At 39.6% G+C, this 25109-nt stretch overlaps 1 protein-coding gene across 3 annotated transcripts; it reads right to left on the bottom strand.

Annotated features, from left to right (window-relative positions):
- On the bottom strand, nt 1-24292 carry exd2 (exonuclease 3'-5' domain containing 2). 3 transcript variants are annotated; one of them, XM_079833656.1, is made up of 9 exons: nt 24190-24292; nt 19372-19755; nt 19027-19283; nt 17389-17515; nt 11852-12150; nt 11554-11660; nt 8934-9069; nt 8490-8855; nt 1-1284 (listed from the first exon to the last, which is right to left on the bottom strand). In XM_079833656.1, the coding sequence occupies exons 2-9, from the start codon at nt 19726-19728 to the stop codon at nt 1068-1070; spliced, it is 1866 nt and encodes a 621-aa protein (XP_079689782.1). In that variant the 5' UTR covers nt 19729-19755; nt 24190-24292; the 3' UTR covers nt 1-1067. The 3 variants fall into 3 exon arrangements, with proteins under 3 accessions (XP_079689782.1, XP_079689783.1, XP_079689781.1); XM_079833657.1 differs by having other exon boundaries at nt 19387-19755; nt 24190-24288; XM_079833655.1 differs by lacking the exon at nt 24190-24292 and having other exon boundaries at nt 19372-19853.
- Nucleotides 24293-25109: the final 817 nt, after the last annotated feature.

Here is a 25109-nt window from a genome sequence, read left to right as displayed (position 1 = left end):
CATCCAGTCTTAAGATATGAAATTTTATTATTTTATTGACATTAAGGAAACACAGCAGCTTTAAATAGGTTACATCTAGATAAATGCAAACAAAAATGAAAGCTGTAGTGCTTCTTAAGTTAAATTATAAATGTTAGGCTCAGACGTCAGTTTCCTTGATTTGGCCATTTATATGCGTTAACATCCATGGAGCTGAATCTCTCTGGCTGTAACTGCAAATACAACACAAACTGGCACTATGAAATCTTGATCGGGCGGAGGGGGGGAATGTTGAGAATTCATTTCTTCCAGCATCATTTTAGCCCATCTTCAATGGGTCAGGGGTTCTGGAAAGATGTTCCAGTGTGTTTTGGAGGTGTCCTGACCTTCAGGAGGATTATTGTACAGAGATGATGTGCCAAGCTGTGCGCATTTTGGTCCAGTCTTTCAAAGATAAATGGAGTTTTCCTCAAAACACACTGAACAAAAAAACAGCCTGAAATCTTAAACCGAAACGATAAAGCTCCATTATAGGCATTTAAAGTAAAAATGGCCATTTTGTATAGCCTCAAAAGACAAACTGATTTAACACGTAACAAAATATTTAATATGGCCTCAAACCTGCCTATGAATATCGTATCCAATTGATGATTAGGACTTAAGAAGAGCAGGTTTGGGCTGGTTAAAATACAGTATACGCTACTTTTCACAGGGGAAATGAGAATGCTTTTCAACATTTGAAACATTAAAAAGTGTGCACATTACGCTGTTATTCTACCTATCACCGTTTTTGTTCTCACACCATCCTTGAGTTTAACGTTCTGCCGTTCACCACAGTGGCTTCCGATCCCCAAAGAGTCTCTTACCCAATCTCCATCTGGTCCCTTAGAGCCCAGTCTAGTCTTAGGTTGTGTTTTTTTCTCATTTGTAAGTCAACACCAGGGCTTGTCTGTGGCCAGGGCGAGTCTCTCTCTCTGGTACACACTCAAACGACATAGGACAGGACACCAAGGTGTTAAACACGCAGTGGGAACCTTCCTATTCTAGCAGTTGTAGCACAAAGTCTTTTTGTTTGAGTGGCGAGGAGCTCAGTTGAGCTGAATTTGAAGGTCCTCGCCATACTTGCGCAGATATTTGTCGTGGTTGTGGTTGATGGACCAGAGAGGGGGTAAATGGCGGGGATGCATGCTGGTCAGGAAGTGTTGTCGCCAGCAGCGCTCCAGTTTCATCAGGCCACACAGACCGTGCTCAGCATACGCCTGCACTACCTTCAGTCCATGTGGCACATAACTCTCGTTGAAGATCCTGCAAAGGTAGAAGAGGACATCGACTTTCAGAACCTTACAGAACTCAAACCCCCTCAGTCCAAATCTTCACATTCGTAAGTACATTAACATATGAATGACAACACATAGATCTGGTGTTCAGCAACTTGGACCAACTAGTTGTATATCTGTATTTTAAGAAACCCCCCTAACCCAAGTATACCATTTTAACAACTACTTAACGGTTTATGCAATTACTTTAAGCAATCTGACTCATGCTGCAAAATAACCGGTAAATATTCCATAGATTTACATTAAAGGACGGATACACTTCAGATCTAAAGACCAGGGTGTGGTTGCAACAAACCCCTTAAGTTAAGAAAAAAGGGATATTTTGGTAATCAACTGTTTTTTTTTTTGTCGATTAATCTGAATTTTTCCAATATCGTATCAACTAGGCCTGTCGCGATTGGTCGATACAATCGACTGCATCGACGCTGTTAATTAGTCGACGTCAATATTTTTAGTCGACTGGGTAAGTTGGATACGATATGAAGTTGTATTAGTACCGGCACTCTAATAAGAGCTGTATTTCTTAATTTGTGTCGATGTGTGACAGCAGGAGTGAGGACGTGTGTGTGAGCTCTGCTTCCCCCGTTCACTAAACAATGGAAGCAGAACAGTCAAATATATACAGAAAAAGAAAGCAACAGAAAAGTGTGGCGCAACCGCCTTTCACTCAGACGTCGCCAGTTTCGCGAATTATTGGGTTTGAATGGTAAAAAAAATGTAAAAATGCACGTCCTGGTGAGTATTGGGGTAAGCGCAGTCGGATATGTCTTCAGTGAACGTATACAGAGTTGAATGAGAAATCAGGTGTTACAATGAATTCGGTCTGTGCAGCTCTTAAAGGGCCGGACCTAATGTTCTGTGTGAAGCAGGGCAGGGCTGGAACCTGCCGGCCAAGTGAGTTTTTAGTTTTTTTTTAACCCCAAAACAATGATGAACCAATGAATAGCAAGTTCTGTCATATTCAATTACTTTTACAGTTTTTTGCCATGGTATTGATTCAGTATCTGTATTGAGGTATTGAAGTCTGGTATCGTATCAAAGTCATAATTTTGGTATCGTGACAACACTATTCTATATAAAAAGTATTTATGATATTCTCTTTTTTTGTTATGTTGGTTTACAAATTTGTACCTTTTTATATTTTTACTCTTTTAGTTTTACATTTTGTCAAGGGATTGTTTACATGTATACTTTTTTATAGTACACTACATAAGGCCAATGTTGCAAGTTAAATGAAATGTTTTTAAGTAAAATTGTGATAAATTAGTCGATAGATTAATCGATATAAAAATAGTCGTTAGTGGCAGTCCTAGTATCAACAGTAATTAGGGGCCAAGCACCGAAGGTGCGAAGGCACCTATTGAAACCGTTAGCGTTCCTTTTATTATTATTATTCATCTTCCGCCATGGGAGTCTATGGCAGCCCATAGAACCGTTTGCGGGAAAGTTATGAAATTTGGCACACTCAGAGGACAGTCTGAAGTGTTAACATAGCAAATTTGGAGTCTCTAACTCAATCCCTCTAGCGCCACCATCAGTCCAAAATTTGACTCATGTTTATGCTAATCACTTTTGAACCATAAGGGCTAGAAACAAAATTCTTTTTTCCTCTGATTCTTTGGCTCAAGACAATTCGATTGCACCCTATGACGTCATTTTCCGTCATAAAAAATTTCCCGCCATTTTGAATTTTCCAAAAAACCTACTTTTGCGAACTCGTCCTAGACAGTTCCTCCGATTTGCACGAAAATTTTACCAGATCATCTTCAGACCATGCTGACAAAAAAACATGGAATTCAAGTTGATTCGTCAAATCGTTTTCGATAAACTCGCAAACAAATTTTACGAAACGCTTGCAAAAACACACTTAAGGCAATATCTCCGCAACGCTTTATCATATTCAAACCAAACTTGGTACAAGTCATCACAAACATGACCTGAGGCAACATGCAGCGTTTCGGCGCAGCGCCACCTACTGGTCCGGAGATACGAAAAATGGCTATTTTTGCTTATAACTTCTGAACTGTTTGGCCAAAAATCATAAATGTGGTCTCGTTAGATTCAGGGCGGCATGCCGAGTCGTCTGATATCCAATTTTACCATATCGGCCATTTTGACTGTCGGCCATTTTGAATTGTGTGCTAAAATGCTGTATTTTATGAACACATGAACGGATTGTTACGAAACTCGGTTTGGGTCATCAGCACGATGCTCTGAAGTAGCCTGACAAGTTTCAAAATAGCACCACCTAGTGGATAATTTTTTTTTTCAAACGCTTATAACTTTGGGTGGGGTGGACTTATTTTCATGGGACTAACTTTTTTTGTCTCCTGAATCCTTGCAGAGTCCAACGATACCAGACTTGCCAGGTTTCGCCGTATGGTTTGTGCAGCGCGGTAATTTAGCGCATAAAAAACGTTAACTGATATCTTCGAAACCGCTAGTCCGATCGAGACGAAACCAGCGTCAGAAAATCGGAAACATAGGTCGATAGCTAAAGGTGACAGCCCAAATGTCAAAATATTGATAGTAAGGGGTAGTAAAATCCAATCAAAGTCAAGTGTCAGTCATTTTTTACATGTTTTTTCATATAAATGTCTATAACTCCAAAACAAAATGAGATATTTTCACCAAAATTGACACATGTATGGGCTCACTCCGATGACACATACAAAAAAATTGTAGGATTGTGCCTCTTGGTGGCGCTATAATAGAACAAAACATGACATTGGCACTATACAACTCAATGTTTTAATGTGGTGTTTTAACGGTTTTGCTTCAAATGTCTATACTAATTTTTTCAGTTGGTCTGCTGCTATCTTCCTTGTTTGCTTCTGTTGCGCTTGGCCCCGTTAATAGCTGCTTGCAGCTATATTTACTCATGGTTTTATTAAAAAATACTGTTAAAATACATAATATAATAGTATAAGGGTGCTCATCAGCCTGTTCTATACTGTAGGAGAGACAGATATGCAACATCCAAATTAGTCAAGAGAGAACTCTGTATGCATGTAATGATGACTAGAATAATTATGTAAATAAATCTGAACCTGCAGACAGGGCCAACAGCTATATAAAATATGTTACAGCCTTGCTCCAAAATGGATTCAGTTCATTTTTTCCCTCAAAATTCTACAAACAATACCCCATAAATGACAACATGAGAGAAGTTTGTTTGAAATCTTTGCAAATGTATAAATAAACCACTGATCATCCTTGAGATGTTTCTACAACTTGATTGGAGTCCACCTGTGGTAAATTCAGTTGATTGGCCATGATTTGGAAAGGCACACACCTGTCTATATAAGGTCCCACAGTTAACAGTGCACGTCAGAGCACAAAACAAGCCAAGTCCAAGGAAATGTCTGTAGAACGCAGAGACAGGATTGTATCAACGCACAAATCTGGGAAAGGGTACAGAAAAATGTCTGCAGCATTGAAGGTCCCAATGAGCACAGTGGCCTCCATCATTTGCGAATGGAAGAAGTTTGGAACCACCTGGACTCTTCCTAGAGCCGCCCGGCCAAACCGAGCGATCGGGGGAGAAGTGCCTTAGTCAGGGACGTGACCAAGAACCCGATGGTCACTCTGACAGAGCTCCAGCGTTTCTCTGTGTAGCGAGGAGAACCTTCCAGAAGAACAACCATCTCTGCAGCTCTCCACCAATCAGGCCTGTATGGTAGAGTGGCCAGATGCACATGACAGCCGTCTGGAGTTTGCCAAAAGGCACCTGAAGGACTCTCAGACCATGAGAAACTAAATTCTCTGGTCTGATGAAACAAAGACTGAACTCTTTGGCCTGAATGGCAAGTGTCATGTCTTGAGGAAAACAGGCACCGCTCATCACCTGGCCAATACCTGTGGGGATGTTTTTCAGTGGCGAGGCTAGTCAGGATCGACGGAAAGATGAATGCAGCAATGTACAGAGACATCCTTGATGAGAACCTGCTCCAAAGCACTCTAGACCTCAGACTGGGGTGAAGATTCATCTTCCAACAGGACAACGACCCTAAGCACACTAGGGCTGTCAAATGAAAATTTGAATATTTGTCGAATTTACAAAAAAAAAACTAAAACAAAAAAAAAAACGCACATTCGAATGCAAAAATCATGCATTAGTATTTTTGGTAGAGGCGCGCGAGACATGCCGATGACGGAACTGACACGGTTTGTTTATCCAGTACAGCGGTGCGGCTGTGTTGTTCATTTGAAAAAAAGGCAGAAAAAAAAGTGTGAGGACTCAGAGTCGGAGAGAAAATGGGCAACCTGTTCGACAGCGTATTCAGTCAGACACAGAGCAGAGCAGAAGAAGGCAATCAGGGCTTTGGAGCATGAGATGGATTTAAATGAAAGAGAAGATACACTACCGGCTGACGAAAATCCTCTCAGTTGGTGGCAAAAATCATGCAGTATATATGTATCCACATATTGCACAGCTGGCAAAGACATACTTATCATACCTCAGCATAAAAACGCTCAGCACTCGCTGCAGGTCAAGTTGACCGTTTGGTGTTTTTGACGAACAATATGTAGATGTTTAGTGGGTGGAAATGGATGGTTTCTGAATGTCAGTTTGATATTTTGTGTTCGCATTATGCTGTCGTGTTTTCTCAGGTTATTGATGCATTTGCAGTTTTATGCACTTGTTACCTAATTTTCCTTGCATGCTCATTAACGAAATTATATTTTATTTAATAACAATTGTTTGAAAAGTAAATGCACTGTAAAATGTGAATATCAATATGCTTGTGGGCATAGGAGACAATACAGTACTTTTTCCCTCTAACATCAAGTATTGCATTTAGAATTCGAATATAATTAGAATTTTGATCATATTTAAGAAAGAATTTCGAATTGAGCTTTTCAGCCATTTTGACAGCCTTAAAGCGCACAGCCAAAAAACAAAACAAAAGGAGTGGCTATGGGACAACTCTGTGAATGTCCTTGAGTGGCCCAGCCAGAGCCCAGACTTGAACATCTCTAGAAAGATCAGAAAATGGCTGTGCACAGACGTAGGGCTGGGAAAAAAATCGATTTGATTTAAAAATCGAGTTGGTAGGTCAAATCGAGTCATATTAAAAAAAAAAAAAAACAACGATTTTTTTAGATTGTTTTTCTCCCCCTCTGCAGTATAGCGCAATACATACATTTTGCATTCGCCAAATCTTCCTTCAGGGTTTCTTCCTTCAATATTTTTTTCCCCAGGATGGTAGGGGAAGGTACCGCCTTTTTCGTCTATGATTGGCTAGAAGGGCTCTCCTCCGATTGGTTATATATTTCACGTTCATGGCAGACTGTCAGCTAGTCTGTTTTGATCGTCTTTACAACAGAAGTAAACGAAGTCAATCCAACATAGCCTACTAAGAAAAGCGCTATATGTGCGTGTCTTCAGATTTATATTTAAAGTTCACAATTTCATAGCCTGTTTAGATCAGTCTTAGCTGTTTGGGGTAATTTTGTGACGAACATGTGAACTTGAATACCTTGGTTTGGATTTACGGCATCTGATGAGGAACAGACAACACCTCGATGCAAACTATGTCTTAAGGCTGTTGTTGCTGGCAGCAGTACGACAAATCTGTTTCAGCATTTAAAGCGAAGACATGCGGCTGAGTGGGAGAAGTGTTGCCTTCTTCGAAAAGAAAACCACTCTAGTGGCGTTAGCGCTAGCACCCCGTTTGCAAAGCAAACAACTCTTCAACAACCGAGCTTGCCTCAAGCCTGCTGTTGTTGATAGGCTCATTTTCCTTGCAAAGAATGTTTAAAATGCATTTAAATTTTTTTATGGCGAATGGTGTTACTGTTTACATGTTCAATTCAATTAAGAGTTACCTCAGGATTCATTGTAGTTTATTAGCTCAATCCAAATACAGTATAAATCATTTGGATGTTTAACAATCTTTGTTGCACACTGCACAGTGACTTTTCAGTTAGATAAAGGGTTTTCCTTTGCAACTTTATGTTGATGCACTTTAATTAAATATAATAAATCTATATGTTTAAAATATATGTACAGTTTGCAATTATTTTGTTTTAAATGGGGGGCAGGAAAAAAAAAAAAAAGAATCGTAAATCGAGTTTATTAAAAAAAAATAATAATAAAAAAAACATAAAAAAAAACAACACCCGGCCCTACACAGACGCTCCCCTAAAACTTTTTTTTTTTTTAATGAGCTTAAGATTTAAAAGAAGAAAAAAATGTGTGCCAAGCTTGTAGCATCATACTCAAAAAGATTTGAGGCTGTAATTGGTGCCAAAGGTGCTTCAACAAAGTATTGAGCAAAGGCTGTGAATACTTATGTACATGTGATTTTTTCAGTTTTTAATATATTTGCAAAGATTTCATACAAACTTCTTTCACGTTGTCATTTTGGAATAAGGCTGTAACATGAAATGTGGAGCGCAGTGAATACTTTCCGGATGCACTGTACATATATACCCACACCCCGGTGACAGGTGAAGTGAACAACACTGACTATCTCTTCACCACGGCCCCTGTTAGTGGGTGGGATATATTAGGCAGCAAGTGAACATTTTATCTTCAAAGTTGATGTGTTAGAAGCAGGAACAATGGGCAAGCGTAAGAATTCACAGTTCTTCTAACCCTAGTTGATGGAGTGTGTAGCTTTTGTAGAAATAATAAATGTTGTGATGTTATTTTCATCAGAGATGCATGAGTGTTTGGTCAAGATCTTGAATTGACAACGCAAGAGTCCAGCACTCTGTAAAGTCTCCTCCAGCACATCCCAAAGACTTTCAATGAATTTAAGGTCTGGACTCAGGGGTGAAAATTATTCTTCATGCTCCCTCCCAACCATTCTTTTACAGTTTGAGCTGATTAATCTTGACATTGTCTTCCTGGAATATGGCCATGATGTGTCTTCCTACATGGTTGTTTGAGAAATGAAAAGCTACACACCCCACCAATTAGGGTTAGAAGAACTGTTGCCAAACATATAACATGCTAGAAACAATCACTGCAATAATCATCCAATCATAAACTCTTACGCATTTGCCCATTTAAGTCCAAATAGCAACTTTTTTTGGTCGGCAGTATAGCATAATATGGGCACTTTCATTTTAGCTGTTAGTTTTACATGTGTCAGATGGCCACTTCCTGTCTATTATGTGGGTGTTTTGGTCAATAAGTAGAGACTCGCATATGAATCTAACCTGGTTTCCAGCGCTGCAGCGTTCTGAAGCATCTCTTGCGTGACCTCCTGCTGTCCGCTGCAGAAGAAGCTCTGGATGACTGACAGGAGCTCCTCTTTTCTGGAATCGGGCATCCCGTTGCTGGCGCTGAGGAGAGCCCGTGCAGCCGAGCGCACCCGTCGACGGTCTGCGTCCTCCAGCAGACGAATGCCCTCCTCGCAGCCCTGCGGAGCCGAGTGTTCCTCGGCCAGCTGCTGCTTCAGGATCCCGTCATGCACGTTTGAGGCGGCGTGACAGGAAGTGCACAGCAACAGGATGTCGTGCGAGTTGTGGTCCTTCATCTCGGCCGGGAAGTGGCGCCGATACTCGTGTGGGACAATGTTCTTCCTAGGTTAAAATGGACCAACAGAAGTTGAGATGGCAAGTCCCACTTTCAAAACGAACTCAAGAAATCACGAGACGAACCTGATGTAAGACTCTGCTTTTCCGCACACCACACAGAGGTTCTCTTTGGCGGTGAGGTAGTAGTCTTTCTGCGAGTCGGGACGGCCTGATGGCTCAAACAGCAGCCGGACAATGAAGGGATCTTCACTGACCAATTCTGAGATTAAAATATGTGCAGATCACATTTTACTCAATTATATTAGACATTATACGAAGGATAATTTTTAACCCTAAGCTAATAGATCAATACACCGCTCTAATACAGCCGTCTTCTCACTCTCTCCGACCAACGACAGACTGGAAGTCTTAAACTTGAGTCCAATTTGACCTTCAGTTGCTTTGAAATATTTGGACTGTCCAAGACCGCATGCTATCGCCCAACCTGACTAAGAGCACAAGGTGGAAATTACTAATATTTTTGCACTTAAACATTAATCTTTAAACGCCATTTCTGTAAAACGTGCAGTTATGAATAACTATATTGTGAACAAATTTTTTTTAATTAAGGTTGATTAGCTTATTACGTGTACAATAAGCTGTTTAAAACGTGCATTCACACGTGGATCAATTGAGCATCCAGATGTTATAATAAAACATCTTGTGTAGTATTCTCAGTATGCATTTGTCATTTTAACTGTTGGAGAAAGAGCATAAAAGTGGACCTGTTCCACAGAATCCCATTGCGCCCTTTATAGGCAATGATCAGCGACTGTTCGACGTCAAGCTTAAAGGAACACTGAAAAAAGGCTAATTTTCCAGCTCCCCTAGAGATAAACAGTTCAGTTTTACCGTTTTCGAATCCATTCAACCAATCTCGGAGTCTGGCGGTAGCACTTTAAGCATAGCTTAGCATAGAGATCATTGAATCTGATTAGACCGTTAGCATCGCGCTCAAAATTGACCAAAGAGTTTCAATGTTTTTCCTATTTAAAACTTGACTCTTCTGTAGTTACATCATGTACTAAGACGGAAAATGAAAAGTTGCGATTTTCTATGCCGATATGGCTAGGAACTATACTCTCATTCCTGCGTAATGATCAAGCAACTTTGTGCCGTACCATGAGTGCAGCGGGCCAGCGGCGCAAATATATTACACAGCACAGTGACAACCTGCTTGCACAGGGAGCATGCTGGGGACTATTTTCAGGTTCTGTGTAATATCATTGCACCTGCTGTAAATTAAACAATTACAAAGCAACTAACCCTAATCCTGACTCTAACCCTATAGTAAGTACATGTTATTTAATATTACTTAGTACCAAATTGTATAAATTACACCATAACAAGGACACCTTAAAATAAAGTCTAACCATTTTTTGGATCCAGGCCCACTTCAATATTATATTAAATATAATAGACGGTAATGCTTTATTTTATGGCCTCCTTAATACTTAAGTGTATAATTACACCGTACCGAGTAATGCACCGATGTATCAGCCAATAATCGGTATCGGCCGATAAAAGCTATTATTTTCACTATCGATCGTTTAAAAACAGCCGATGATCAGGGCTGAAGGTATCCTGTCAATCATAAGAGTGCGGAACAACATGTCTGACTGCAACATACACTGTGTGATAAGAAAATGTCTCGTTGAATTTAGGGCAAGTTAACGCGACAATAGCACATTCACAGTCAAAACAATAGCTACATAAAAGCCGGCTCGGCTCTATTTGACCCTATAAAAAAAATCACCTGTAGTTCAAGCCAGGGTTGCAGGTCTGCAGTTTTTCCCTACACTAAACATTATTGTAGTGCAAATAACACTCTGCTTCACATTTGCCTCACACTTGTTACTTCTAAAAAGAAAGAAAGTCACCTTTCAAATTCAGTCCATTTTATCATGGAATTCAAATGATTAATGGCGTTTTGACGCTCCTAAATGTGATGCCTCACCACGAGTCATCTCTTCCACTTAATACAAGTTATATCTCGAAAAACATGCAAGAATATCAAAAGGTCTGTTGAAAGATACACTACAACTTGCCGAAATCTGTATGACTAATGTAATCACTCAACCGCAGAAAGACGTCAATAAAACAGCTTGTAAACAACAAGTCGCATTACATTACGTTTAGCCGAGCGTTACCTCAGGAAAGTCATCCGATGTTCACAGTTTGTTATATAGCAATAAAGAAACTAGAGAGGAGCTTACTTGCTGTTAATTATACATGTATGCTTGAATAAATTTGTCATGAAGACAAAAGCTTATGAAAAATACCTTGTGCGCAAATGAGTTGTACACAAACATTTAAGTTTTTAATTCGGGTGCAATTAGCCTATTATATCTGAAAATAAATATTAGTTTAATAAAATTAAACTAAAGGGTTTTCTGTATAGTTTGCAGCATTATTAGGGAGAAGTTTCTTTTCCATAAGCAGAAAAAAAATATCTAACTATCGGTAGTATGTAGTATCATGCATCTCTAATAATTAACATACTATACGGTTAAGGTTTGATTTAGGGTTAGATGAACGAAATTATACACATTTACTGTTATTACAACAGGAAGTACATATGTAACACACTGTAAACAAAAGCCAAATGCTTTGTAACGCTCACATACCGCATTATAGCACCACAAGGTGAGAATAAACATTTCTACTATGCATTAATAATTTCCACATTTATAAGATTGTGTACCTCCTATACCCTTTTCCAGGTACCATTTTGCTTTCTTCTTGTCACATGTGCAGAGTGGCTGACCATCAGGAGCATGAAGGAAACAGTTATCATAAAGCGGTGATTTCCTGAATGAAGACAAAAAATGGTCACGTCATGTCCTAAAAGTTGATCCAAATATCCAAAACATTACACATTGTACAAGAGGTTTGTTCTAATTTGTATTCTCAACTTCAACATCATATGGAAATATATACATTTCATTATCTTTAGTCAGATGCATTACTGATTCCAGGAAAATCTACCAAATATTCATTACCTGGCCGAGTAACCGACTCCTAGTGGTTTGCGTTTGTTCCGCCGTGGGTCTGGAACTTGCTGGTCTCCAGACTCAGGACTGTCCACAGTGGACTTTCGGCTCCGCCTCCTTCTCTCCCCTTCTTCCCCCTCTCCACCATAGCGCCCCCTAAAGGGCACATCCACCAGCCCCTGGCAACAGGAAGCCAGCTGGACAAACACTGTCTCACCCTCAGCGGGCAGACGGGGCTCTTTGTTCACCCCCAGCAGGTGGAGAAATAGGGCAATAGAGATCTGAGCATCATGTGCTGCATAGATCATCTGGTGGATACAGTACGAGGCAAAGATATATTTTTTAAAACAAGAATAGCACATTTCAGACAACTATAACGGCCCAGAGGAACATCATTCAGAATCCGCCCCGTCTTAAAGTGACCCTATTATGATTTTTCAAATATTCCCTTTCATGCAGTGTAATAGAACAGTTTGAGAATGCATACTGTAAAGTCAAAAGAGCACAATAAATATATTGTCGCTCAAAAGAAAGAATCGACTCTGAACGCATGTATGCATGTTCACGTTGTGAAGGTGTTACGATTCTACACCACTAGAAAAGTTATTTGCAAAATGCCAGCCTATGTTGTACGTTGTCAATGTTGAACAACTTAAAGGGTTAGTTCACCCAAAAATGAAAATTCTGTCATTAATTACTTACCCTCATGTCGTTCGACACCCGTCAGACCTCCGTTCATCTTCGGAACAGAAATGAAGATATTTTAGTGTAAATCTGATGGCTCTGAAAGGCCTCCATTGGCACAATGGCACCCTTCACTCTCAAGACCCTTAAAAAGGTACTAAAGACGTCGTTACAAATAGGGATGCACCGAATATTCGGCCACCGAAAATTTTCGGCCGAAAATGCCCCAAAAGTGCATTTTCGGTTTTCGGCCGAAATACTTTTATCACCGAAACAACATGGCCGAAATGTTGTGATGACGCAAACAGAAACCGCGACCTGCACGTGCTTGTCTGAAGCAACATGTCAGCGGTGTGGACGTGTTTCAGTATATCTGAGAAACACCCACGTCTGCTTCATGCACAAGCACTGACAGCGAGAGCTCAGAGCTGTTCATGTTCTCGATGAGAAGAGGACCAGACTTCACTGTGAAACCGAACGCAATCTTTAACAGTGGGCATGTTTTAAGCGCGGAACACACTTCAATCTGGCGGCAGCGCGCGCGCGTGAACGCGATCATCTGTGAGCGCGATCGATCATCTCTTCCTAAAGAATAAACATGAATGAACATCTAAGGTGTGTTGAGGATACATTACAACTTACTGTCATGTGTATATATGTGGTGTAATCGCTCAATCAGTGTTTCAACGGCGGAAAGACCTCAATATAACTGCTAGTAAACTAAACAGTCATGTAGCATCATTTACCTCAGGCACCTCAGTGTCCACAGCTGTTAGTTCACTTGAGAAATCAACTCTTTCACTAAATATATGACCTATATTAGCCGTTATATTCATTATATTCTACTTAACCTGTTAATGATATCTTGATTATTTCATGTATGTTTAAAGGTCCCATGGCATGGCATTTTTCTATTATTTTATAGTGTTTCCTGAGGTGTACTTATATTGTTAGTATGATTTTTACATCATAAAATGTCATAATTTAGAAATAAAAGGCATTTTTTCTATACTGCTGTTTGCCCTGTGGCTGACTGCCCTGCTTCAAGAGGCGTGTCTGCTGTGAGACTTCAGGAAAAACGCCCACTGTTGTGATTGGCTGACATCTTTGAATTTTAAATGAGCGGAGGGGGCGTGGTTTAACGAGGCACGAGCAGGCACGAGTCTGCCAGAGACAGATGGACCTGTGTTCACTTCACATCAGTTCTCTCAGCATGTCTCAGTTCAGGGTGAACTGTTGTAGTTACTAGAATATACTTCAGGTTATTAGTTTATTTCTAGTCAGAGGGGCTGTCACTCATGTCAGAAAGTTAGTAAATTATGGATCAGCGCTGACTCGAGACGCGAACCGTTTAGAACGATTCAGTCCGATTTGGTGAACTGGTTCGGTTCACTAAAAAGAACCGATTCAAAAGAATGATTCGTTCGCGAACAGGACATCACGGAGACGGAGCGATTGCTAACAAAGTTATTTATAGTAACTACTGAGTTATGAGAGCGCTGTCTGTCAGCGCGAGTTTATTGTGTTTGTATCTGAGAGTTCTGAATAAACATGAGTCCCAGTCACACCGAGTCCTCTTCATCATTATTCTACCAACTTTGTAACACATGCAATGTACCATTACAGCGAGATGAACGAGTTAGTAAGTTTGATTAAAGCATTATTTCTAGATATGTTCCAATCATATGAATAGCGTCAGTGATGCGCATTGAGTAACTTACACAGCGCAAACAAAGACACAACAGCTGTAATCGAATGTAATCCAGTTTATTGTGGGGAAAGCTGGCTAGCCTAGCCCAGATACCCTCACGCTTACCCCCCTTCTGCTTAATCTCACGCCGCGTTTGGTGCCTCCGCTGTGGGCCAGATGCAGTACTGGGGGTCGGGGATGTTGAAGGCCGAGCTTCGGCGTGTGTGAGGTTTATCTCTAAAGATGTTACTGCTGATGTTAAACAGAAAAGACTGTATGCACATTTTAGAACAGATAGACGCGACGAGGACGTACAAAACACTGACTCACAAGATAGAAAACACGAAAACACCGTTCTGTCGGGAGAGAGAGAAGCCGCAGCGTGTGCACGAATAATAAATAATTAGCTACACATCAGAAATCAATGATCACAGATCAGAAGGAACTGAAGAAAGACTTCTGTTTTCATTTGTACATCCAAACACTGAGAAACTGCCAGTTCACTCGTTCACAAGTAACGTTAATGATCTCGAGTGTTTGCATGGGCGTGGCAGATTCTCTGGGCGGGGGAAAGGGAGGAAACCGTTCCTGCTTGGACGTCAAACCAGGAGGCTTCAGGATTGGCTAGTCTGGCCTGTCATTTTCTCAAAGGCAGAGAGAGACAGCCAGAACTCGGGTTTACACCGATCAACATTTCTATCCACTTGGGGACAATATTCAGGCTAGGGGAACTCATATTAATGTTGAAATACCTCATAAAATGAAAATTTCATGCCATGGGACCTTTAAATAAAATGACAGACACTGTGTATAAATGATTATATTTCAACAACGAATTGGATAAAAAACTATTTTATAATTAGATTTAGAAGTTATTGCAAAAACTGCCTTATGTGAAGTGTACATGTTTGTGTACGATGTTATTTGAGTGTTGATTATTAGACCTAAAAATACATAGCAACTGAATTTAGGCTAATAGTTTGGGCTCTGTTTTTAACCTTTAATATTAATGTGCAAGTAAGGGCTCCCTATATAGTTTAGAGCAATATATTCAATAAACTTTTAGTTATAATTTAATTCATTTAAGGACAGACTTTTTTTTTCAGTTAACCAATAAAAATAAATAAAAAGCCATTTTGTAAAACTGCTGTACCGAACCGTCAGTTTTGTGTACCGCTACACCCCTATTCTACAGTTAACATATGGGCTATGGCAGTCTTTGCTTTGATACACTATTATGTTAAAGGCCTACAGAGAAAATAAATGTATCTTTAAGCAGTTGCACTTTCTTGTAGTAGTCCTACAGAGAACAATTTTAAATGCACTAGACCTAAATGCACTTTGTTTTTATGAGAGAACATTTAATTTAAAAACCTTTCTGTAGGCCTGTACATTATTATTTAATGTACAAATGAGTGGGGTCAAGTTAAACATTTTAGTTTGAATTTTATTTTATACTGTGCATTGTTGCAATGTGCTAAATAAATATTGGCATAACTTGTAATTGATTTATTCTTTGAAACTTTAATATTAATGTATGCAATTGCAATGCCTTGATTTTAGTAAAGTTAGTACACAGTCATAGCCATAAATGCAATGGTACTAATAATTGGCATAATTTCTTTCGGTGTTTCGGTTTTCGGCTTTCGGCCTTGGTTTCCTCTTTTTCGGTTTTCGGTTTCGGCCAAGAATTTTCATTTCGGTGCATCCCTAGTTACAAAGTCCATCTCACTACAGTGGTTCTACAATAACTTTATGAATCGGCGACAATAGTTTTTGTGCGCAAAAAAACCCTAAATAACGACTTATATAGTGATGACGATTTCAAAACACGGCATCATGAAGCTTCGAAGCGTTATGAATCAGTGAGTCGATTCAGCAGTTTGAGTCGCCTAATTTCTGCAGTTTGGCGGTTTGACACGCGATCCGAATCATGAATCGGCTCGCTGAATTATAACGCTTCGAAGCTTCATGATGCCTTGTTTTGAAATCGTCATCACTATGCAAGTCGTTATTTAGGGTTTTTTTGCGCACAAAAACTATTGTCGCCGAATCATAAAGTTATTGTAGAACCACTGTAGTGAGATGGACTTTGTAACGACGTCTTTAGTACCTTTTAAGGGTCTTGAGAGTGAACCGTGCCATTGTGCCAATGGAGGACTTTCAGAGCCATCAGATTTCAACTAAAATATCTTCATTTCTGTTCCGAAGATGAACGGAGGTCTGACGGGTGTCGAACGACATGAGGGTAAGTAATTAATGACAGAATTTTCCTTTTTGGGTGAACTAACCCTTTAACACGCAATTGCTTCTCAAATCTCGAATATAAAATTCAACCCGCCAAAGTGGCTAGTAGGAGTGACTGCGTTACACACCACTGCTGAAATACACACACATTTGGAAGGTTGGCGGGTGTAAGCATTACTGCAAAAAAGAGGCTTCAAAATGATTAAAAAAAACCTACTAAACTTAATAGTTGGATAATGTCCCTGCAAAAAACAGAAAAAAAGAGGTTTCTTACACAGCAGGCAGCTGCCATCTACTGGCCATTATGGTCATAACATGATTTTGACCTAACATGTCATGTAATATAATTTTCTCACCAGCAATCGGTCCCAAATACATGATAAATGATAATTTTCTTCAATAGTTCTAAACATCCACAGGTTCAACTTAGAGAAGGGTGGCTAAATACTGTCAAATGGAAATATACTGATATAATTATGAAGATTGATATGCTCTACTCCACGGATCCTCAAATCTGGCCCACGAGATCCACTTTCCTGCAGAGACATTATGTGCGCGAGAAGCGAGAGAAAGAAACCGCCTATGGACACCGGAACGAGACAGAATCTAACCGCACCGGGACTGAAAAGACAGCGTAGATCTTCTCCTACGGGCTTTAACAGGACAAAACGTTAAAAAAAAGTTAAGGCGGGATAAAATCAAAACACATTTTAGGCAGAAGCGGTACATAATCTGGCAGGATTGAAAAATCCATCCCTTGCAGATCTCTAGTTGCAACCCTAATCAAACACACCTGAACCAGATGATCAAGCACTTCAGGGTCGCTTGAAAATCACAGGCCAGGTGAGCTACAGCAGGTTGGAAATAAACTCTGCAGGACAGCGGGTCCTCAGCTGAAGGTTGAGACCTAGGCTCTATTCCTCACCTGCTCCTGGGTCAACACATCCGCCTCCCAGTCACTGCAGCGCAGCTCCAGAGATTTGTCCAGTGTGACATTCAGCAGGTCTGCGGCCAGAGACTTCAGACTCAAGCCGTTATTCAGCACCGCTTGCCTTCAACACAGTCAACATCACCAGAAGCGGTTTCAAGTGTTACTAATTTACTGAGATTTGAAATCATGACACCTGCCAACAATTACTGAACACTCATCTTAAACATTTGAAGAAAATTTGAACTGAACTGATATGGATAGTTACACTAACTCAACTGACACTTATTGAATTGAGTCACTACACTGAATAATGACACTTGTCTTCTATAGAGCTACTTATAGCTGGATTGAATTTGTTTCATGATTGATGAATTTTATAACATGAACAGTTATTTTACTGTTCTGTTATTAATCTGAATTGTATAAAGCACTATTTAAATAAATGTGACTTGACTCAATCCTTTGTAGATTGGGCTGCACAAAAACAAAAAAAAATCAAATTAAAATGTGATAAGTGATTTTATAAGCTCTGCATCATAATTTTGGAAACACTGAATCATGAGCTGCTTGCATGTGAATGAAACAACAGTGCCATGCTTCACTCTGAAACAGTGCATGCGTTTAAAATCACAGCCTTTGAGATGTGTGTGTGTGTGTGTGTGTGTGTGTGTGTGTGTTTATTTATTTATAGTTTAACGCCATGCCAGCTACCCCGGCTATATTCATGCCTTTGTTATTTATTAAAATCACACTAAGCCATATTGTGGTTTTGGTTTTATTTCAATCTTATTTTAATCGTGATTTGTGCAGACCTAATAATTAAAGGCAGAATTCAAATCTAAACTCAAAACTTAAATTATAAACGCTGTTATTGTTTTATTGTATTCCTGATTATTAATGTATGACCTAATGTAGAGCTGCATGGTTCTGGATAAATTGAGAATCACGATTTTTGGGTTTAAAATAGTGATCAGGATTCTCCCACAATTGCACAAATAAACAAAATAACTAAACTAAAATGAAATTTACCAGAGGTTCTGAGAAAATGTTAATTGCAGTTTATTTAAAAAACTAAAATCGGTTTAAATGAATTATTCAATGAATCATACACTTGTTTCATTATTGGATGAATTTCAGTTTTTGAACAAATCTCTTGAATGATTCAATGAATCACACACACGTTTCATATAACTGGATGAATCAGTTTTTGAACAAATCTCTTAAACGAATGATTCAATTACAACTACATTTTTAACAGTCACCTACTGGTGTAACTTTGAAGGGTCAAGATACTTAAAAAAGGTGTTTATATCTGAACTATAAACATTTATCCCAGTACTTCTGTGATAATTTGAATATTTGTAACGCATAAATTGATACTGCGCCAACACAGTGTCAAAGGTTAAACAGACAGAGCCGAATCGCTGTCATTTAGTAATAAGATCACGTGGGTGATTGACTCGAGATCACAATCTTTTAAATATTAATTGTGCAGCTCTAGCTTTATGTTTTTATTAATGCATGCTTGGTGACTCCACAGTATTTTAATTAGTGCTGTATTTAAATAAGCTGACTAGTTGATTATGAGAAATTTAAATGATTGTAAAGTCTCTGATCAAATTGAGGGCTTACCTCTGTCTGAGGGCCAGGTAACGCAGGTCCACGGTGCAACTCAGAGGCAGACCATGGTCATGGGTCAGGCGCTTCCCATCCTCATAACAACCCACCCCGACCTTCAGCACGCGGGGGTCGGACAGGACCCCCGCGAGAGCCTTTGGTAGAGGCAGCTGGGCATTACGAAACGTCAGCAGCCTGACCAGCATACAGCGGCCGGAGAACGTCGCCAACTGGAGTAAGGAAACCGCAGAGGCCTTGCCTTTGACAGACACCTGTGGAAGCAGACAACATCTGGTGAAGGAACGCACTGATGCTACCGAGACAACATTAACATTTGGACACATACAGAGCCATGCTTACACGCATGCTTTTTACCCATTCACAGTCCAATCCCAAAACCGGATACACCGAAAGGTCCTTTTGAAACGCGGGCCAAAGCGCTTCCCACTCCTCTAGAGAACTCACGATCACAGGCGGCACCTCCAACAGTGTTTGTGCACGCAGAAGCTTCTGGGTTTGTGGCGGTGCTGGTGCTGGCGGCTCTGGTAAGGGGATGATTTTTGCTTCTAGCTGGGCTTGTACGGGCTCAGCCGAAGCGGGGCCCTTGAGGGCCTTTCTCTTCTGAGTGCGGATGCTGCGCCAGAGGAAAAGACCACCGAGAGTGGCTCCTAACATAGTGGCCAAAGCTGCGGTCAATGTGCTCTGCTTGGACATCATAGCAGCTGCGCCAACTCCCCACTAAAACTGAAAATGATAATTCATTTCAATAGTTCACTTTAGAGATTCTTCTAACTGTAAGTAACTTTGCAACTACATGATTCTGTCATTAATGACTCACCCGTGTGTCGTTCCCAACCTGTTCAGAAGATGAACAAAGACTTTCATTCACAGGGTTCCCACTCTTTCATGAACACCAGATTCAAGGACTTTTTAAAGCACCTTTTATTTTAAATCAAGCACAATAAAAACGATAAAAGGTGGGTGTGTTACTGCCAATATATCAAATACCTACTGTACCTATGTCAATCATTAATGCAGTAATGCTAAGGCATATACTGAAAAACTAAAATACAATTTCTAATGAGGAAAAAGTCCAATTTTACAAAATCCAATGAGGAAAGAGGCTGTGTACAAGAATGAGCGAGTTTTAATGAGATGCACAGTTTGCAGGTTTCTTATTCCTGCTTTTAACATTTATTTCACACTAGTTTTTGTTTTCTTTTTTATAAATATTTACTTAATTAAAACATCAAAATATAGAGATAATGTATACATGAATTTTCCAATTAAATTAAAAGATATGGACAAGTTCATTGTTCAACATAAAAAACATGCAAAATTATTTATTAAATCACCTGTACATGTACCTTTTTAAAAATCAATTTGAAGGCTTTTAAAACCTGCACATATTTTATATTTAACATATATAATTGCTGCCGTAATAACGGCCCATTTCAAATGTTTACGTGCTTTTCTTCTTTTTATTTTTTGAACGGTGATGAAATATTGCTCTTGTAAATACTTGCCAGCATTTCAGTAATGAAAGTCTAGATCTTTAAAATGCATCCAAATTACAGCGAAGCGCAACCGTACGGTGCTCTGCAGGGGTCAAAAAGGATATAAACAGTGAATTTTGAAGTGATCTCATCTTGAAAACTCAGAGATGTGGATTTGGGCGGCAATTAAATGACCACACGTCCATGGTGTTTGTCTAAAAACAGTAGGTAATTCGGCCAGGGAATTTTACGTGGGTGGTGGGAGAAAAACACTGACATTCTGGATTCGGACGACAATAAAAAAAAAAATCACAGACTATCCCCTGACAATGATGAAAGTACCTCACGACCCCACGAGAAACAATTACCATCCGACTAGGGCTTTTGACAGTAGATGGCGCTTATGGATCAGCAGAAATATATTGAAATATCTTCCTCCCGTAATGCTGTTTTGTTCTGGCTTTGGCAGCACACAAAGGCCAATTTTTGTAATAGCACCATGCTACTCTAACAAAATGCAGTTCATGCTTAATTCAAGCACTTTCAAGGACCTATGTTTGTTTTCAAGTACTTTCCAGGCCTTGAATCCATGTGTCTGAAATTCAAGAACTTTCAAGTACTTTCAAGAAGCGTGGGAACCCTGCATTCATCTTCTGAACACAAATGAAGATATTTTTGATGAAATCTGAGAGCTTTCTGCCCCTCCATTGAATACCACTTTAACGCTTCAAAAAGTTCATAAAGAGATCGTAAAACTAATCCATATGACTTGAGCAGTTTAGTCCAAATTTTCTGAAGAGACTCGGTCGCTTTATATGATGAACAGATTGAATTTAGGCTTTTATTCACATATAAACATTGATCAGCAAACAAACAGAAGCTCAAACGTGCTGCGTAACACGAGAATGAATCTCATTGGTTCTCACTGAAGCTCAAACGTGCAGCGTAACACGAGAATGAACCTCATTGGTTCTCACTGAAGCTCAAACGTGCAGCGTAACACGAGAATGAACCTCATTGGTTCTTGCTGAAGCTCAAACGTGCTGCGTAACACGAGAATGAACCTCATTGGTTCTCGCTGAAGCTCAAACGTGCAGCGTAACACAAGAATGAACCTCATTGGTTCTCGCTGAAGCTCAAACGTGCAGCGTAACACGAGAATGAACCTCATTGGTTCTCACTGAAGCTCAAACGTGCAGCGTAACACGAGAATGAACCTCATTGGTTCTCACTGAAGCTCAAACGTGCAGCGTAACACGAGAATGAACCTCATTGGTTCTTGCTGAAGCTCAAACGTGCTGCGTAACACGAGAATGAACCTCATTGGTTCTCGCTGAAGCTCAAACGTGCAGCGTAACACAAGAATGAACCTCATTGGTTCTCGCTGAAGCTCAAACGTGCAGCGTAACACGAGAATGAACCTCATTGGTTCTCGCTGAAGCTCGAACGTGCAGCGTAACACAAGAATGAACCTCATTGGTTCTCGCTGAAGCTCAAACGTGCTGCGTAACACAAGAATGAACCTCATTGGTTCTTGCTGAAGCTCAAACGTGCTGCGTAACACAAGAATGAACCTCATTGGTTCTCGCTGAAGCTCAAACGTGCTGCGTAACACAAGAATGAACCTCATTGGTTCTCGATGAAGCTCAAACGTGCAGCGTAACACGAGAATGAACCTCATTGGTTCTCGCTGAAGCTCAAACGTGCAGCGTAACACAAGAATGAACCTCATTGGTTCTCGCTGAAGCTCAAACGTGCAGCGTAACACGAGAATGAACCTCATTGGTTCTCGCTGAAGCTCGAACGTGCAGCGTAACACAAGAATGAACCTCATTGGTTCTCGCTGAAGCTCAAACGTGCAGCGTAACACGAGAATGAACCTCATTGGTTCTCGCTGAAGCTCGAACGTGCAGCGTAACACAAGAATGAACCTCATTGGTTCTCGCTGAAGCTCAAACGTGCTGCGTAACACAAGAATGAACCTCATTGGTTCTTGCTGAAGCTCAAACGTGCTGCGTAACACAAGAATGAACCTCATTGGTTCTCGCTGAAGCTCAAACGTGCTGCGTAACACAAGAATGAACCTCAATGGTTCTTACTGAAGCTCAAACGTGCAGCGTAACACGAGATTGAACCTCATTGGTTCTCTCATGTCAAGTGAACATGCTTGAGCTTCCGTTTACCACAACTGATGTGTGAGATGATGGATGCTTATATGTGAATAAAAGCCTAAATTCAATCTGTTCACCATATAAAGTGATCGAGTCTCTTTAGAAAATTTGGACTAAACCGCTCAAGTCATATGGATTAGTTTTACAATCTCTTTATGCACTTTTTGAAGCATTAAAGTGGTATTTCGTAGCTGTCAATGGATGGACAGAAATCTCTCCGATTTCATCTAAAATATCTTCATTTGTGTTCAGAAGATGAACAAAAGTCTTACGGGTTTGGAACGACATGAGGGTCAGGAATTAATGACAGAATTTCCTTTTTGGGTGAACTAACTCTATTTTGATGCTCCCCAACAGACAATCTACTGACTAAGACACTTTACCAACTATATGTCGACTTATTCTACCAACACTAATGAGAGTTAGTTCACATGTAGTTGCAAAGTTACCTATAGCCAGTAGAAAGTCTAAAGTAGATTATCGAAATAAAGTGTCCCATACAAAAACATGCCTATATAAAATTATAGAAATTCACTTTTCCATTCACTTGTCCCCTTAAATCGATTTCCAGTATAAAGGCAACTTTCTAATCTTATTTAATGCATCCACCATCCTTTTAAACAAATTCTTACATTATCAGTAAGACATATTCAATCAAATGAAATCAGTATAAACCAGAATCATCAATAATGAACCAGAACTAGATTTTTTTTTTTTAAAGGACAAGTGTGTCTAAAATTTAACTCAAGATATTGATTTTATACACCAGTTGAGTAAAATTGGCAACTGTGCTGATATTCAGGAAAACAGCACTAACCCATAAGCATAAAAAACAGGAACCATAGAAGCGTTTGTTTTTGCCCCATATCTTTACATTTTGTAGCATTTTTGTTCCAAACTCCCATTTATATATATTTTGATGCAAAGAATGGTAAAGTGGGTGAATATGAACCAATGAATGAGCCTAAGCAACATATTAAATCTACCATAATTTACAACAAAAATAATTATAAAAAAGCTTAAATTCAAAATTAATCTTTTCACTGTGCTTTTGTTGTTGTTAACAGCACTGGCTAACACAAAGTTACAGCAGGTGTATTGTAATGAATGATATTTTGGCAGAAATCATGGCTACTGAAGTACATTTTTGTAAAGGTGCACAACACAAATTGTCAACGCTACTTTTGTTTTGTGTAAACACGATTAAAATCATAAATATACCAAAGGACCTGCCTTATTAAAGATACTTCATTTTTGGTGTTGAAATAAATATATCACTCTTTAAAAACCTACTGTGCGTTTGCGACTAGCATTTAAAAGCGGAGGATTATGAAACACCGCTTTGATGAAGAGTTCACAGTTCGTTGATTAATGACTTTAATCTCAGTGTGTTTGTGTTTATGTCAGAGATGTTGTACTTTATCCTAACGGACTGATAGGACACGCACATCTAAATCAATCATTCTCTAAATAAGTCATTCTCGTGTGAATGTTGCTGAGGTTTTACGTACCTGAAGACTGTATAGATGTCAGCGTAATGAGCAAATACTACCATACACATCACACACTCTTATGATGAACAGCTGCAGCGCTTCTTCCTCGCCGGTTTCGTTTAATCAGCGCTCGCAGAGGTCAGACGCGCCACAGCGCCACCGATGCTGGAGAAGCGCAACTGCACCCTACTCAAGAGGGGAAAAAACCGCCAGTCATCAAAACCGGAACTATTGCCGCGTCCCATTTCGCATAGGCTACTATCCGTCCTAAATAGTCTTCGAAAATAGATTTAGTATGTCCCAAAGCTTGCATAGCCTTCTCTTTTGCTACACACTCAACAGTATGTACTTTTTCTTCACAAAAAGAGTACATACTTTTAGCTCGTAGTATAAGTTGGCGATTAATTTATATTATATGGCTTATCATTTAAAAAAATACATTTGAAATTAAAAGGATACCCAAAAATGACAACTACCCCATGTTTTACTCACCCTCAAGTCATCGTAGGTGTATATGACATTCTTCTTTCAGATGAATACAATCAGTTATATTTTAAAATGTCCTGGCTAATCCAAGCTTTATAATGGCGGCCCAAAAAAGGCACATCCATCCATTATAAAAGTGAATGCGGAAGGCGGAAGTTAGATATTTTACTTGATGAGTTAAATATGGATATTTTTCTTACACAAACCCATCACTTCGCTTCAGAAGGCCTTTATTAACCTCTTGAAGCCGTGTGGAGCACTTTTATAATGGATGGATGCACTTTTAAGGACTTCAAAACTTGGGACGCCATTCACTGCCATTATAAAGCTTGGATTAGCCAGGACATTTATTCAAAACAATCAAAAATCTGATTGTATTCGTCTGCAAATAGAATGTCATATATTTGAGGGTGAGTAAATCATGGGATAATTTTCATTTTTGGGTGAAGTAT

Source organism: Gobio gobio (assembly GCF_949357685.1).
Source record: "Gobio gobio genome assembly, chromosome: 13".
Taxonomy (NCBI): domain Eukaryota; kingdom Metazoa; phylum Chordata; class Actinopteri; order Cypriniformes; family Gobionidae; genus Gobio; species Gobio gobio.
This window is presented reverse-complemented; position numbering and strand designations above follow the sequence as displayed.

Coding starts and splice junctions, on each gene's coding strand:
- exd2 (XM_079833656.1), bottom strand. CDS start 19,728: ATGATGTCCAAGCAGAGCACATTGACCGCAGCTTTGGCCACTATGTTA. Junction 11,661..11,851: donor GGAGTCGGTTACTCGGCCAG/GTAATGAATATT, acceptor GTCTTCATTCAG/GAAATCACCGCTTTATGATA. Junction 1,285..8,489: donor GCTGCAGCGCTGGAAACCAG/GTTAGATTCATA, acceptor CTACCTTTGCAG/GATCTTCAACGAGAGTTATG.